Consider the following 16,649-nt stretch of genomic DNA (forward strand, 5'->3'; position numbering starts at 1 on the left):
ATTATTCCTAGACTCAGAATATTTTACAACATTGAAAAGGGCATTACATGTATCACCCAGCCTCTTCATTTGTTCAGGATCCAAAAGGAAGGCCATGGTTCCATGAAGAGGCCTGTTCTGAGTCGAGAAGACAAAGCTATCTCCACATCCCACCTGTTAGGGAGGATAAGATTGCTAACAACCAGCTCTGTGGTCAGAACTGGCTCAGCTGCACAGGGTAGTGTTATTGGCAGCTGAACATAGGGCGGGGGAAGAAGAGACCTACGAGGTGTTCCCAAACCCCTCTCCAACTCACTGTTTGGACATGAAAGCCCATCAAGGCTTCTGAGACATCTAAGGAGGAGAGCCAGTAACTGCTCAGAGTACAATTTAATGATGGAATTCCAGAAAATTCACCACTTACTGTAGTTCAATTCCTCCTTGTCTATTTGAACACCTGGGTGGAAATATCAGACTCACCCAGGCTCAGTTCTACAGGTAACATGGAGCCAAGGAAGGTCTTAGAAGAGCAGAGTAGATGAGCAAAGCTGTGTCTCTCAGACACTGCTTAAGATGCATTTCAAAGGGGAAAGACAAGGCGACCTCTTAGGAGGCTTGTTCTGCAGTGCTAGTGGGGATGAAGAAGAGAGGCTAAGGGATAAGCATGGCTAAGGTGGGATTATCAGAATCCACCTGTAAAAGTGGCGAGGAGGCATGGATGGCAGGGACCCGGCAGACATCAGGCAATACTCTGTCCCTCGCCCCATGAGGATAGCCTGTCTCCACAGGAAGAAGGCTGTGATGCTTCACCCACCGGAGACACCCAGAGAGTTTGGGGTAGTAAGAAAGGGTAAGGTTGAGAACCCAGCCATGTGTATTGGCCCAGACAGAGCCTTGGAAGGGAGAAAAGGAGAGGGTCACAGCAACTTGTTCCATAACCAAATTTCCAGTCACTTCTCCTCTACTGGGCCCCTGCTTCTGCATATGCAGGTGGGATCGGTGGTCATTGCCACTTCTTAGAGAGGGTCACAAGGGAGTGTAAGGAGTGCCAGCAATCAGGTGGGTGGGCATGAGAGCAGATCTCCCTCTGCTCCTCACCAGCACTGGATCTCACCACTTCATTGATATTTAACAAACACAAACATGGAATTTACCATGTGCTAGGCACTTTACAATTGCTAGCTCATTTATACCTCATTACAGTGCTAACCTCATCTCAATTTTACTGATGAGGCTATGGCAGTTCAGAGAAGTTAACTCACCCAATGTCTCAGAGCTACTAAGTGATAGAACTGGAATCCCTGTACTTTCCTGTAGGAACATTGTACCTAAATTTCATGTACACACATGTTGATCTATCTTGATCTATGTGTGCATGAAAGATGATCTTTCAAATCTATGGTTCAGTGAAGGAAAACAAGTTATATGTATTGCACAATACTACTTATATTTCTCTAAAAAGCGAACACCTATAAAACAAAAACTATGTATGTCTATAGTAAACGTTTGTGAATGTAAATACCTAGGAAAATATGGAAGGGCACACTGAATGGATAATTGTTTGTCTCTGGGAAAGAAACTAGGATAAAATGGCAGGGTCAACAGTTAGTTTTCTCTGTAATGTTAATATTATTATATTAAGAATGTGTTTATGGTCATGGTGTAATTAAAAATACATTTTTTAAAACTAATGGAAAAATAAAGTTAGCAAAGTAAGGTTAGAAGCATAGAAGCAGACATGAAAGTTTTATATCTGTATTTTATATCAATGTATTTTATATTTTCTCTTTCTTCTTTCTTTCTTTCTCTCTTTCTCTCCTTCCTTCCTTCCTTCCTTCCTTTTCTCTCTTTCTTTCTTTCTTTCTTTCTTTCTTTCTTTCTTTCTTTCTTTCTTTCTTTCTTTCTTTCTTTCTCTCTCTCTCTTTCTCTCTCTCTCTCTCTCTCTTTCTTTCTTTCTTTCTCTCTCTCTCTCTTTCTCTTTCTCTCTTTTTTTTTTTTTAGATGGAGTTTCGCTCTTTGTTGCCCAGGCTAGAGTGCAGTGGCATGATCTCGGCTCACTGCAACCTCCACCTCCCGGGTTCAAGCGATTCTCCTCCCTCAGCCTCCCGAGTAGCTGGGGCTATAGGTGCGTGCCACCATACCTGGTTAATTTTTGTATTTTTAGTAGAGATGGTGTTTCACCATGTTGGCCAGGCCGGTCATGAACTCCTGACTTCAAGTCTTCCAGAGTGCTGGGATTACAGGCATGAGCCACTGCACCTGGCCTATATTTTATATTTTCTAAACTTTAAAATTTTTATATTTACTAAAATAAAGGGTGCATACTAAATAAACAGAATGCTGTTTTTCCTTTGCAAGTTGTAAATTATAAACAATAGGCTTTGTAGATTGACATAGATATGCTTCCTTTGATCACAGCATGGCTTTCATGGGTGAGGTGAGGTTGGCAGTGATGGTGCTATAATTTTGAGAAGAAAGGCAGACTGTGAGTGATTGGGAGTAGGAATCTCTGGGCCTTCTTCCTCCTCCAAATCACTGATGGCCATGATCTGTAAAATGCCTCTGTTTTTCAGAGCTGAGTTTTGTGTGTCTCCTGAGTTAGTAAACTCATTGGCTGTGTAAGGTGCACAAGGGTCTGGTCTCCCCCAACCCGTTTTCACATCTCTTTTGAAGAATGCATAAAGTGCAGGGTACTTGGTTTTTTTCTGGTGGTCTCTTTGTGCCTATTTAAGGATGAGAGTACATCATTCAAACCTTGTCCAAAGATCAAACTCCCTTTGAGGAGGGGATTGATAGATTTCCACTGACTGCTTTGTCAGCGTAGTTTGAAGCTTAGAGAGAGAAATTGCTTAAGTGCTTGTCAGTTTTGTTTTTGATCCCAAATCCTCTTCTTTTTTTCTCCAACATACATTGCCCACTGTCACCAAACAACCTCTTCCAGTTCAATGAGTAACTTCTGTTCTGGTCCTAATTAAGGAGTCAACTTAGAGTAATGATTAAGAACCTGAGTTATAGAGTCAGACTCTGGGTGTGAATTTCTGCCCTTCCAAGTGCAGCTTCTTTGACCTGCGAGCTTTCTCTCTAAGCCTCAGTGCCATTCTTGTAAAATGGGAGCAATAATAGTTTAAACCTTACAGGGCTGTTGTGAGGATGAACTGAGACAATCTAAGTAAAGCATTTCACATGGTGTTTAATACAAATTAAAAGCTCAACAAATACTACCCATTATTATGACATCTGCATAGCATTTCATCACTTTGGTCTAAAGGTAGGGTTTGGAGATAGCTTCATCATCTCGACTCAGAACAGGTCTCCTCAAGGATCCACAGCCTTCCTTTTGGATCCTGGCCATGAGAGCCCATTCTTAGTAACCATGTTTCAATTCCAGTAGGTGATGTCAACTCCAATGCTGTAGGATGTCCTCCTCAGGGTGCCAATGGGTCTACCTGGGGTTCTAACAAGCTTTTTGGACCAGACCCCTTCTCTTTGTGGCACTGAATCATCTCCCTGTCTTATTAGGCTGCAGTTCTGCTTCAAATCAGTCCTAAGTCCCCTAAAAATCACAGCCTGACTCCTTGCTGGGCAAGGGCAGACCTAGTTGTCCCCTCCGCATAGCCATAGCTTTCCAGCCTGTGACAAGCCCCTTGTATCTCTTCACCTCTGCAAGGCTAGTCCAGGAGTCCACTCCTTAGGCAGCTCACAATTATCCCTATCTGTTATTCACATTTTCCCCTTTCCACCAAGCCTCTTCTTTCCCACCTTCTCCTTACAACCAGGTCTTTTTATGTTTTCTTAATAACAAAAGTGTTGTTGTTTCTTAAAACAACTTTTTTTTCTTTTTTGGACTAAAAAAGGGATAGCTATTCAGTATAGAGAAACAGGAAAACATTGTACATGTATCCCAGAACTCAAAATTAAATTAAATTAAATTAAAAAGAGAAACAGGAAAACAAAATAAAAAATTTCAGTGCACAGAATAAAATGGAAATCATATGTGATCCTACTACCTGGATTTTTACAGTTTTTTTTCTATGCATATATGTGAATATATGCATTTACCCAAGCAAATTAGAATCACAATGTATACATGATTATGTGTGTGTGTGTATATATATACATATATATATATATATATATTTTTTTTTTTTTTTTTTGAGACAAGGTCTCGCTCTGTCACCCAGGCTGGAGTGCAGGGGCACTATCTTGGCTCACTGCAACACCTGCCTCCCGAGTTCAAGAGATCCTCATGCTTCAGCCTCCTGAGTAGCCGGGACTACAGGCGTGCACCATCACACCCGGGTAATTTTTGTATTTTTAGTAGAGACAGGGTTTCATCATGTTGGCCAGGCTGGTCTTAAACTCCTGGCCTCATGTGATCTGCCTGCCTCAGCCTCTCAAGGTGCTGGGATTACAGGAGTGAGCCACTGCATCCAGCTTGATTTTATACTTTGTTATATTGAATGATTACTAAAAAACAGCCTGAGAAACAATGGGGTAAAATATAGGTTCTATAACGTTTTAATGGCTGCATTCATAAACATTCATAAAATTACACTGATTGATGTGGGAAATAAATATAAGAACATAGTCTCTGTCTTCAAGGGGTATGTCAATGACCATGTAGTCATAGCATCCTGTTCTATGAATATAATATTTACCCAGTTTTATATTATTTGAAATTTAGATTTCTAGTTTTTCTCTATTGTATACATAAAAAGTGAAGAACATCTTAATATATATTTGTTCACTACCATGGAAATTCCCATGTTTTAAATTCCAGTCTTATACATGGAATTGTCATGTTGAACATTATGTCCTTTTAAAAGTATTTGACTTAAAAATCTTTGAATCAAACACTCGAAGTTGTTTGAGTGCCTTTTTCCTCATATCCTTACCAATATAGATCATCACTTTTAAAATTATTGGTCATCTGATAGGCAAAAGTTGTCTTGTTTTAACTTGAATTTTTTATTATAAAAACTTGTACATTAAAATGCTTTGGGCTAATTAAAAATATTGGAAACAGAAAGTAGGTAGTAACATAACATTTCAAATAGCATACTGAGGTATAGATGATAAGTTTGTTTTCTCCCACCCCAGGCTCCTACACCCCATCTCTGCAGCTGAACTCTCTAGTTAGCATGTGCTTAACATGACTGCATGAGGGCAAGGGCTTTGTTTTCCCAGCGTGGAGAACGATGCCTGGCACACAACAGGCACTCAATGGATGCTTATTAAATAAATAAGCACTTTCCTGAATATAGTAATGAAAATTTTCTATGTAAATATAAACACCTACATGCATACTTTTTAATACTTTTTATATCATTATTATTATTATTATTATTTGAGACAGAGTCTCGCTCTGTCGCCCAGACTGGAGTGCAGTGGTGCGATCTCAACTCACTGCAAGCTCCACCTCCCAGGTTACGTCATTCTCCTGCCTCAGCCTCCCAAGTAGCTGGGACTACAGGCGCCCGCCACCATGCTTGCCTAATTTTTTGTATTTTTTTAGTACAGACAGGGTTTCACCATGTTAGCTAGGATGGTCTCGATCTCCTGACCTCGTGATCTGCCCACCTTGGCCTCCCAAAGTGCTGGGATTATAGACGTGAGCCACCACTCCCGGCCAATACTTTTTATATTATTAACAAAAACGGGAACTCACCACACACACTATTGTTAAATGTCTCGACATTGTTTAATATAAGCATATTTAGACTCCTTTCACTTTTTGAAAAATGCTGCATAGTACAGTAATTTAGTTAATATCCTTCCTATTGATGTAACATTTAGTTGCTTTATGTCTCTAGCTATTATTTATGGACCTTTCTTCTTCAGGAATTGTTTGCTCATGTTCTTTAGTAATTTTGCTATAAACTTTTTCTATAAAGCTATTAGGAGCTTTATGTACATTTAGAACAATAAAGCTTTGTTTATAATGTATGCTATAAATATTTTCCTAATTTCCCATGACCTTTTAATTTCATTTTTTCATATAAAATTTTGGTAAACTTATCCATATTTTTATAAATATGTATTTTCTGCATTTGGTGGTATACTTATAAGGACCCTTTCTACCCCATATGAATATTCACTAGTATTTTCCCATACACTTTCATGTTTACATATATTTAATATTTAACTTATATGGAATTTAATTACCTACATGGTATGAGGTAGAAATCTAACCTTTTCTAGTAGTTTTTGTTATCCTAGTTCTATTTATTGAATAGTCTATTTTATCGCTGCTCATTAGAATATATTCAATCATACATTAATTTCTTGAGTTTATTTCTATACTTTATATTCTGTAAACCATGACTAGGTAAATAGAATAAATCACAGAATAATTTGTGAAAGCAAACACTTTAAATTATTTAGGGCTTATTTTTGAGATCTGATCTGATAGCATAAATTTATGACCATGACATTGAATTTTTCTCAAATAATCTCACATTCTTATTTCTTTCACATATTACTTAGAATATGATTGAATATGAATATATGATCGAAGATATATAACATTGAGATAGTTGTTGCAGTAAGTTATAAATTAGAGAGAGTTGGACCTTCTCTTTCAATTTGTTCTATTACTTTATGCCCTTCAACAAGCCTTTGTAGCTTCGTTTTTTTTTTGTTGTTGTTTTTTTATCTAGATCTTACATCTTCAGTGTTAAATTTATTCGTGGGTATTCTCCTTTTGTTACTATCATTAATAGAATCTGTGTAAGTTTCCAGTAAGTTTTCTAAAAGGTTACTTATGGCAATATAAAAAATACTGATTTTTATATATTTATTTTTAAAGTAGCAGCCTTAGGTAATTCTCTTATTTGTTCTTATTACTTCTAATAGATATTTTCTGTTAGAAAATACTATCTGCAAACACTGATGATGTTCTCATTTTAAACACTTGATTTCTTTTTCTTGCGTTAGTGCATTGCATTGCCTCAAATTTCAGAGCAATGTTAAATGATAGAGGTAATAGCTGCCACCTTGATCTCCATCTGATTTTAAGGGGGCTACCCTCAATTTTCACTGCTAAGTTTCATATTGGCTATTGGTTTGAGGGAGATGTTCTTTACCATGTGAAGGGAATATTACTATAATTCTAGTTTCCAGTTTTTTTCTTGAAGAGGATAATGAATTTTATCAGATGCCTTTTCGCCATCCATTAAGATGAGACAGTCTCTCTTGATCTATTAATTACATTCTGAAAGTCAACTTTATTTAGTCATGGTTTATAGCTGTGTTTAAAATTTAGGAACTTCTGATTATCCATTGAAAAGATTAGGCTATAATTTGTATTACTTTTTTGATGTTTTGTTATTCTAGATTTGAGCTCTGAATCGAGAAATTGTTTTTTTTCCTGTTATTCAACAGTTAAATGAGCATTATTTTCTGCCTTCCTTTACAGTCACTCCAGGCATCTCAGATGCACTGGCCCTGCAAGTTCTGCTAATGCTCTTCCCTCCACTACCATCACCTCATGGTAAACTCCTAATTGCTTCTTAACACCCAGTTTAACCATCAATGTTTCTATATAGCACTCTCCCATAGTACTAGCACATCCTTTATTCCAGCATTAATTCTACTATATTTTACTTGTCTATTAACCTATTTTCCCCTCTAGAATCTGAGCTTCTTGAAGCAGAGACAGTCGTGTATGCATTAAAAAAAATCCTCAATCTCCAGTGCTTATCAGAAGACCTGGCACATAGCACATCGTTAATAACTCTTTGTTATATGAATAAGTCCATAATGCATTTTTGCTTTAAATTTTGCCAGGGAAGAAAATTTGGATGCTATGTATACTTCTTTGCCATTCTTTGACAGTAAAATAGAGATAATATCACTTACTGCCCTTCTTCACACCTGATAGACTTACTGAGCTGGGATAATAGATGGGCAAAGATAAGGTGAAAGTGAAAGAATTAAATATAAAAATCCACAATAGTGATTAGACTTTCTCTGATATTAACAACAGGTAAAGTGCATTGAGCGTTTACTATGTTCCAGGTGTGAAATTATCAAATTTATTTTTTATAATAGCCTGTAATTTTAGGTGAGTAAATAAAATTTTAGAGAGCTTAAGTGACGTGTCTGAGGTGAAACAACTGGCAAGTCAAAGACTTTCTGAAATCAGGGTCTGCTATCTGGAAACTATTCTGTATCGACTCACCAGTGAAGACAGTGTGCTCCACTGAAATGGGAAAAGCAACAAACAATAAGCCCAGGCTGAAAATTTGGTTACATACCCTGCTTCTCAGGTTTTGCTTAAGTTTAGAGCCTACCAGGAAGAAAGAAAATGATTATCTGCCTCCTTGACTTTTGCATCATTTGTGTTTCTTCTGATGAAAGTGGGGCTAATCGCTGAGTTAGGGTTCCTTTATTTTTAGTCTACACTATGTTGCTTTATCCTAAAAGGATAAACATGGGCTGTGTGATGGCTGACCACCTTTCTTGTTCCTTCTATGAAGGTCTGAAAGGGCACAAGACAGGTAAGAGGAAACAGCTTTCCTTTAGTAAATAAGTTGCTAGATTTCTGAGCTCATGGCCCTGAGTTACACGTGAATGACTTTGACCTGTAATCTGAAATAAGATAGACTTCAGGGTTCACCTCCCCCACCATTCCACTTCAAAGGTGAGGTAAGGTAGAGTTGCTAAATGTACAGTATGAAGGGCATCTGGCATTTAACTGTTGACAGTATGCCAGCTCTAAGACCTGCTTATTCCATCTCCAACCATTCCTGCTTGTTCCCCACTCCAGGCTGTGACCCCCCAGAGTGAGTGATAGAAGTGGCAAGAGGTTGTTCAGTAGATTAAAGACCCAAGTCACCAGAGGCTGCCATCTCGCAAGAATATTTAGACATTTTTCCACTTGGCAGTCATTAATATTCTTCAGCAAAGAGTGAAAAGAGAGCCTGTTCAAAAAGGCTCCCTCTTCAGATCTCTGTACCTTGGAAGATAAAGTGAATGAAAGGGTTTTGTTTTGAAATTAAATATTCATTGGATTGAGTTAGAGCTATTACTGTTCTTGAGAATAAAACTGGATTTTTCCTTTGTTTTAAATAACTACAGTCATTTTACGTTAAGAATTCATTTCTGTACCAAATCGGTCAGGATTAACACATGGTGTGATTTTTCTAATATAATAGACACAACAGGGAAATGAATACAGAAGGGCTCAAAGTATTTTATAGAGGGTATACGAGCAATTTGACATTGCAGAAAAGCTGTCAGAAAGAAACACCATGGAATAGAGGAAAGAGGCTGGGAATCCAACCCCAGGAACTGTGACAGCCTCTGGGTGAGATCTTTGGCTCTGTTAATTGACAGCTGTTGTGGAACATATCTGAGTTTCCGTTTCCTAATCTGTGAAATGGAGAGCATATTCTTTTCCTCTTGGGGTTCGTGTAAAGATTTGGAAACGGTAGCTAGAAAATGAGTGGCACGGACAAAGCAGGAGCACAAGAGTGGCAGTGATGATCCCCGTTTTCACATACATACCAAGACTGGTCACTAAATGGCTGGAAAGCCATTTACATCTGTTTACTCTCTCTCTCTTTTTAATCTTCCAGGCACCATTGCTCACATTTCCCTTGAATTTAAACATCTTTTAAAAGCTTTCAAAGCTTTGAAGGTTGATTTCAACGAAACCTGTTTTTATTCTAGGCGTTTTATCGACTGTCATTCTGAGTAAAACAAAAAACATTTACTGTCAAAACAACAAGGGCTTACTCTCAAGCACAAAATGAAAGCAGATATGTCTGCCTGATTTATTTTGGCATCCACCTAGCAGTTAAATAGGACACCTTTTAATTTGTCACTTCTTTAAGATTCATTTATGTTGGCAAAGTAAATCCCCAGTGCTTGGTTTCAGCTAAACTTCAACGAGTTGGGTAAAAGAGTTTATTCTTTTTCACCCAGACACAGAAGCTTTGAAAGGTGCCAGTTAAAGATGGAACTAGGTATTGAGCAGTGTAAGACAGTAACATCTAATGGATTTTTATTTTTACTTTGAATGGGAGGAACTTAGAAATTGAACTTATTACCAAAGATCCACTAGCAGTCTGAAAAGAGACACAGAAGGTCAATGTTTTTCAAAAAACCTAGGTAGAACTATTTCAAACAGTGAATATCCAGTTATTTTAAAATTAGACTCAAGTATGAGTAAAGAGACCCAGTATTCAAATCTCAACTCTGCCATTTGCTGGCTAGGGAAGTTACTTAATTTATCTGAATCTCAGTTTCTTTATCTATAAATTGGAAAATATCTATCCCTTCCTGGTTGTTTAGAAAATTAGCTGAGGCAATGAACATAGAGCAACTAGCATCTGCCTGGCACATACTAGCTATTCAACATGTGCAAGTCACTGCTTTTATTAAGAAAAACTTCTGGTTTGCCGCGGTAGCTTTCGCCTGTATTTCTAGCACTTTGGAAGTCTGAGGCCTGTGGATCGCTTGCTTGATCTCAGGAATTTGAGACCAGCCTGGGCAGCACAGTGAAACCCCATCTCTACAAAAAAAATACAAAAATTAGCCAGGTGTGGTAGTGCGTGTCTGCAGTCCCAGCTACTTGGAGGGCTGAGGCGAGAGGATTGCTTGGGCCCAGGAGGCAGAGGTTGCAATGAACCAAGATCACACCACTGCACTCCAGCCTGGGCAACAGAGTGAAACCCTGTTTCAACCAAAACAAAACAAAAATGAAAACAAAAACTTCTGCAACATTGTCTAACAATTCAGTCCAAGATTGAGCATTTCTCACTGTATGGAAGTTGTTTCTTCTGTCTACTCCAAATTTACTTGGCTAGAATCTAAGCCCATTTTCTCATTTTCTCAAAGTTAGCAATAACATCTGTTTAATACCTTCTTTGTAACAAGGCCAGATTGAGGGCTTTTGTTTATGCAGTCATTAACACAACCATTTTTAAACAGTGGTGTTTTTTTGCATCTCAATGACCTAATTGTAATCTGGCTGATTATTTGATTTACTTACAAAAGGAAATAAAAATCACACACACACACACACACACACACACACACACACGCACGCATACATACATATGTACACAACAGCCACGTATATTCATTTTTTTCCTGTTCTTCAATACATACAATCCAGCTTCAGGCCTTTTTATTTTGGTGTGGATTTCGAGGGGAATGTAAAGATAAATACTTCCTTCTTGAGTCCCTTAAAGCAGATGACCTTCAAATGAACAATGGGGAACTCTTGAAACTCTAGATTAATCTCCGTTTTCCAATCAATAGTTTAATTGGTTTTTTGTTTTGTGTTAGGGGAAGACACAATCCACAGGGCTAGTCCCAGAGTCTTTCCCAGTTTCAAAAGTCCCACGCTAAATGTGGTCCAAATACCACATCTACCCAGGGCTTGCTTTTTTCCTGACAACATCCTCCTTCCTATCTGTGGCTGCTTTTCCAAGCATAGCAAGTACTTGAATTCAACTGAGGGCTGACAAATTGACCTTACTCCCCAATGAAGCTTGCTCTTTTTAGCCCAGGGCCAGGAAAACAGAGGCTGTCACTTGGTCAGATGGAATCTTAGGCAAAGCAATTTCCTCTTCCAATCCAAGCCTGAATATCCAGTGAAAACTTGTAGAATAAAGCCAGGCTAAGGTGTTGTTCTCAAACATGTTTATTTGTAACAGTTTTACATGGTGTGTTACAGAAATTAATGGAAAATTTCTAAAAATTTTGCTGTTCTGTTGAATGCATTGTACATAAAGTTAAAAATAATGTGTCCATATATGTTAACAAACTGTCATCTGAGGTAAAGTTAAAGTAGGTCTAGAAATGTACTGCAACAGTCATTTTCTCTTTCTCATCTTTATTAAAAAAATATGTGTCAGAACGCAGAAATTGAAATGAACCAAACCCACAGAGTAAACATTTGTTTAAAAGAAGGTGCCCGGTACATTACATGATGGGGTTTCAGGAGACACTGGGATGAGTACAAGCTATCAAAAAAGTTTTGCGGCATGTAAAGATTGAAGAGCTATGGAGAATGGGGACAAAATGACAGGTGGCGTTTCCCTGGTTTCAAAATTTAAAGTGACAAATTTAGTGCTAGTGGAGGATGAGGAATTAACAGTTGTACACATGGATTTTCTATTGATCTAACCAGAACTGTGCAGACTCCCCATGGTCTTTTGGTATTGGCACCTCAGCTCTTGCTTGGAAATTTCACTGTATTCCTGGGACAGGATACGGTGGTTCCGGGCTCACCAAACAGTGCTTGGAAAAAAAAAAAAAATCAGAATGCTGCCAATGAGAATATGGATGGCAGTTGAAAAATCTTGACTTTATTTCCCTCACTTTAATGCATCACTTGGGCATCTTCTTGAAGTTCAGAGCCAGTTATATTTTCAATCATGTTCAATGAAGGAGGACAAGTCCCCTGGACTTTCACCTTCTGCTAGGAAATTAACTCCAGATGGTATACCTGAAACAGCAACATCAGCCAGAGTTCCCTTTGAATGTGTCACAAGCAACTCAAAGAATTGGTATAATGGTGTGATACTGCAAGACAAACTCAAGACAGCCATATTGAGGGAGAAGATAGCACCACTTGTTTAGAATCAAATCATAGACAACAAAGCAATTTAAGCAATTTCCCATGGGAACTGCCTATCTTATCAAATCCCCAGAAAACAATTGAACTGGTCTCAAGCCAACTCTTACAGTCATTCCACCTTTCCCATCTTCCCCTTCATGTGAAAGGGCTACCTAATCTAAAATGTTTGCTCATTCCTTGAGAAACTCTGTGGACCAACAGGTGATAGCTACAGAGGGAGGTAAACGGCCCTTCTCACTTTTCTGGTTCTTCGGACCTTCCACATTAGGATGACATTGACATATATTCTTGAATAGACATTTGGTCAGTTTATCTAACTGAAAAAAAAATTAGACTCCTGTGACCTGATAGTGTAAAATGTGGGCTTTAAATGATAACCATTACCTTGATGTATCACTTTTCTCTTTGTGAACAAGTATACAATCATTTTCAAATCAATCTCCCAAATCATTTTAGTTTCTATTGATATGAAGAACCAAATACAGGCCTATTCAAATCAATCATATCAATGGAAATTCTACTTTTCAAATCTTAAAACCAAATAATAATTATCCCCAAATCCAATTAATCACACGAATCTTTAAAGTTTTCTTCTTAGTGTTAAAACACTAAATTCAACATACGGTAACTGCATAGGAACATCAGGAAAACACACTTGACCTGTATAACAATTCTCTGTAGGGCAAAAATATATAGATTCTTTATGAAAATCATGTGCTAAACATACGAACCAAACACTGCACTTTTTGTCTCATAAGTGTAAAAAAAGGAAGCTTAGCCTCTTCTGTTTCACGTACAAACAGTCCAGTGATTTATATGGGGTAGGTGGGAGGGGGGAGGTGGGAGAGTTTCAGAATCTGAATTCTTCAGAATGTGAATTGTCTTTTTCTTGTGTTGCACAGAGGGTGGGGACTCTCGTGGAAAGGCTAGATGATGGAGTCACGTGCTCCCTTCCCGTTCACTAGCTGCTGATTGGCCAACTGCTCGTGCCAGCGGTCCCTGCACTCCAGCTTCCTACCATATGCTCCAGAATAACATCTGGAAAGTGAGCCCCATCCATCAAGTTTGTCACACCTTGCACTCAATCTGCTACCTTCTCTACAGTGTAATGGCATTATTAAAAAGCATTTTCATTAACATTTATATTTACAAAAAAAAAAAAACAACAATTTTTTTTTCATTAGAACTCCTTAAAGCCATTTCCCTTAAATATTTAAAGAGTTTAATGGTAAGGTTTTTTTTTTATTTTTCAAGTTATAAAATAAAAATCCCATTTGAATTTTCTGATGTACAAAAAGAGATAGAGATGAACCATTTGGACCACGGAATCAGTTTGTTATTCTGAATATGTATGCCACCATTGTTCCTTTAGAAAGTTGGTTTTTAAGATCCAAAACCACATTACCAGAATTGTACCAGAATTATTTGGCAAATGACTTTTCTTTGAAAATGGCACGTGGAGAAGACACTTGTCTGCATAGCATCACAGCAGCAAGATATCGGAAAAATAAAAAATATCATTTTATTGTACTTAAGAGTTTAGAGCTTCTTAAGAAATCAGATGCATTTTTTCATCTTTCTCATCAATGGGATCTGATGTCTTTTCCTACTCACAGAATGAAGGTTCAAACTGAAAGCTGTCTTTCTTCACCAGGATGCAGAATAGCTAAAGGATTGTTTTGGCAACATTCTTGATCATAACAAATAATCAACCACTTATTTGTCTTGTAATTTCAAGTTAATTCATTTCACTGAGGCTTTTTTTCTCCCCAGTTAGATTTCTTCACCCATATCTAAAAAAAGTCAAAAGCAATACAAAAATTTGTACACCTACTAATTTTCAAACATGAAAAGAAAGGAAAGGGGGGAAAATGGCAGACCAGGCCCCATGGAGTGACAAAAAACACATCATCCTATGTGAAAAGGCATATGGATGATGATATTGTGGTCACAGAAGACCCTTTGCTTTTGCTTAAAGAAGTCAGTTCCAACCCTGTTGTAATCCTCTGATGCCTGTCACTCCAAATTTGGTGTCTCAACAGTGGTCAACAGGTAGAAAAATAAAAAGGGAATTAATAATTTTGCACACTGGGTCACCTTAAACCCAGCTATGAGGGCTCAAATATTTGTTGGGTAAGCATTTGCTTGATTTGTGATTTAATGTTGGGTGGATCTTTCTATACTTTTCTGTGTGTGCTGCCATAGATATCTGCCATTGGTTGCCAAAAACGTTTAGTTCCCTCTTCTGAGCGAGTTCCATTGGGCAATCATGAATTTCTTGTGGGATGAGGTGAAAGAATACAAGAGAGCCTGTCGTGATGCTGATGTCCATGCCAGTCTTGAGCATCCACCACGAGCTCGCATCGATGCTATTTCTTAGGTCTGTTGATCTGCGCGTAGAGAGGCTCCGGCTCCTGTGGATAAAGGAACAAAGTGAGGCCTGCCCTTTCCACTTGCATGGATTTTCTGAGACAGCTTTTGGAAAATGGGTTTAGGATTAAAACAGAAAAGTGACAGTTTATGATGGATGACCTTAGGTTATTTTTGGAGTATTTGATGAGGGTGCATATCATTTTGGCAACACTTTTATCATCCAAAATAGCTATGCACTCAGTTCTGTCTTTCGTATTCAAGTTGGAACTGATTGCCCTGTTAGGGAAATAGCATGGTATAGTAGGGAGTTAGAAAAGCTGTGTCATGTGGACAAGATACTTATCCTGAGTCTTGGTTTCTCCAACCACAAAATGGGAATAATACTGTTTATCCTACAGGGTTCTTGAGGGAATTAGAGATTGCACATATAAAGTATCTAGCACAATGCCTAGTAGCAATACATCTTCAGAAAATGCTAACAATTACTGTGAGTCAAGTGGACATTTTGCCAACACAGTTTCATAAATGTCCACTTGAGAACCCTGAAATTCTATTTAAAATTACTCTTCTACAAACAGTGATGCCTGGGTGCACTGTTGAGCAAGAGAAACAGCAAGTGTGTCTTTGGCTTTTAATTACAAGCTTCTGGACTTGTTTCCATTCAATCTGAGACCTCCGCTTTAGCCAATCATTTGCCTACACCCAGGGGGCTGTCCCGAAGCACAAACAGGGATTTTCAACCAGCATGTAATGCAGCAAACCTGCAATCCACACCTAGGTAAGAAACAGTGTTCCACCCTATTTAAACCACGTCAGACTTCAGCTGATGTTGAGATGGCTCACTGTGCACTGGCCAAGAAGATTTGATGGATACTGTGGTTTTAAGCATGCACAGGACCTGCTGTTAAAATTGACCTTTATGCTGTCACTCTTGGAGGTCTGTGCCAGAATTAAATGGACACCAGGAAATCCTAATTTTACCATATTTTATGTATTAGCTTGTCTCCTGCCATGCCATATAGGTTATTATTATTTGCTTATTTTCTTGAAACTTCAAAATGAATTGGCATTCTGGGAGCCCCTACCATGTGTCTGGCACCATGCTAGGTATTTGCAAGTACACTGTCTTTTTATCTCATCACAACAGCCTTGTAAGGCAGATGCTTTCTCTCTTTTGCAAGGGTGAAATTAAGTACAGAGAAGTTAAATAATTTGCCCATGGTCACACAGTTAGTAAGTCCAGAGACATGAGAACTGAAAACAGGGTCCAGGGGCCAGTGCTTTTTCTAGTCTTTTACAACAGTGACCATTAGAGACAGAGAGAGAGAGACCCCAATCCTTCCATCTGTAAGTGCTTCTGAGTTTACAAAGCACCTCATGTCTTATTTATCTGCCTTATAGTCCTGGGGGTGGCTTTTATTTTTTGAGTCCTCCCTTTGCAGACAAAAACTGAAGTTCTGAGAGGTTGTATGATCTCTAGGTCATTGTGCTGTCTCTCGTGTGTAGCATATCATATTGCTTGCTTTCTACTGTAAAGTGGAATGGCCTAGAAGATAAGGTTGTCCCGGCCCATCATTGTACAGATGAGGAATCTGAAGTCCTGTGAAGACGGCTTTTGTTTCTTCAGAGTCACAGGGTTACTTAGTATCCATGCCAAGAGTAGACTGCAGGACTCCTGCCATCAGATCCAATTTCTGGTTCC

At 38.4% G+C, this 16,649-nt stretch overlaps 1 protein-coding gene across 12 annotated transcripts in view; it reads right to left on the reverse strand.

Annotated features, from left to right (window-relative positions):
- Positions 1-11,619: 11,619 nt before the first annotated feature.
- The window catches only part of DAB1 (DAB adaptor protein 1), a 1,241,370-nt gene continuing 1,236,340 nt past the window's right edge, over positions 11,620-16,649 (reverse strand). For all 12 annotated transcript variants that reach the window (XM_017956763.3, XM_017956575.3, XM_021923232.2 and 9 more), the window contains one exon: positions 11,620-14,988. Coding sequence is in view for 1 of the 12 variants with exons in the window: in XM_021923245.2 (XP_021778937.1) it covers positions 14,944-14,988 (45 nt within the window). In the remaining 11 variants the exon portion in view is untranslated. The remainder of the gene's footprint in view (positions 14,989-16,649) is intronic.

This window comes from Papio anubis, chromosome 1, assembly GCF_008728515.1.
Source record: "Papio anubis isolate 15944 chromosome 1, Panubis1.0, whole genome shotgun sequence".
NCBI lineage: Eukaryota > Metazoa > Chordata > Mammalia > Primates > Cercopithecidae > Papio > Papio anubis.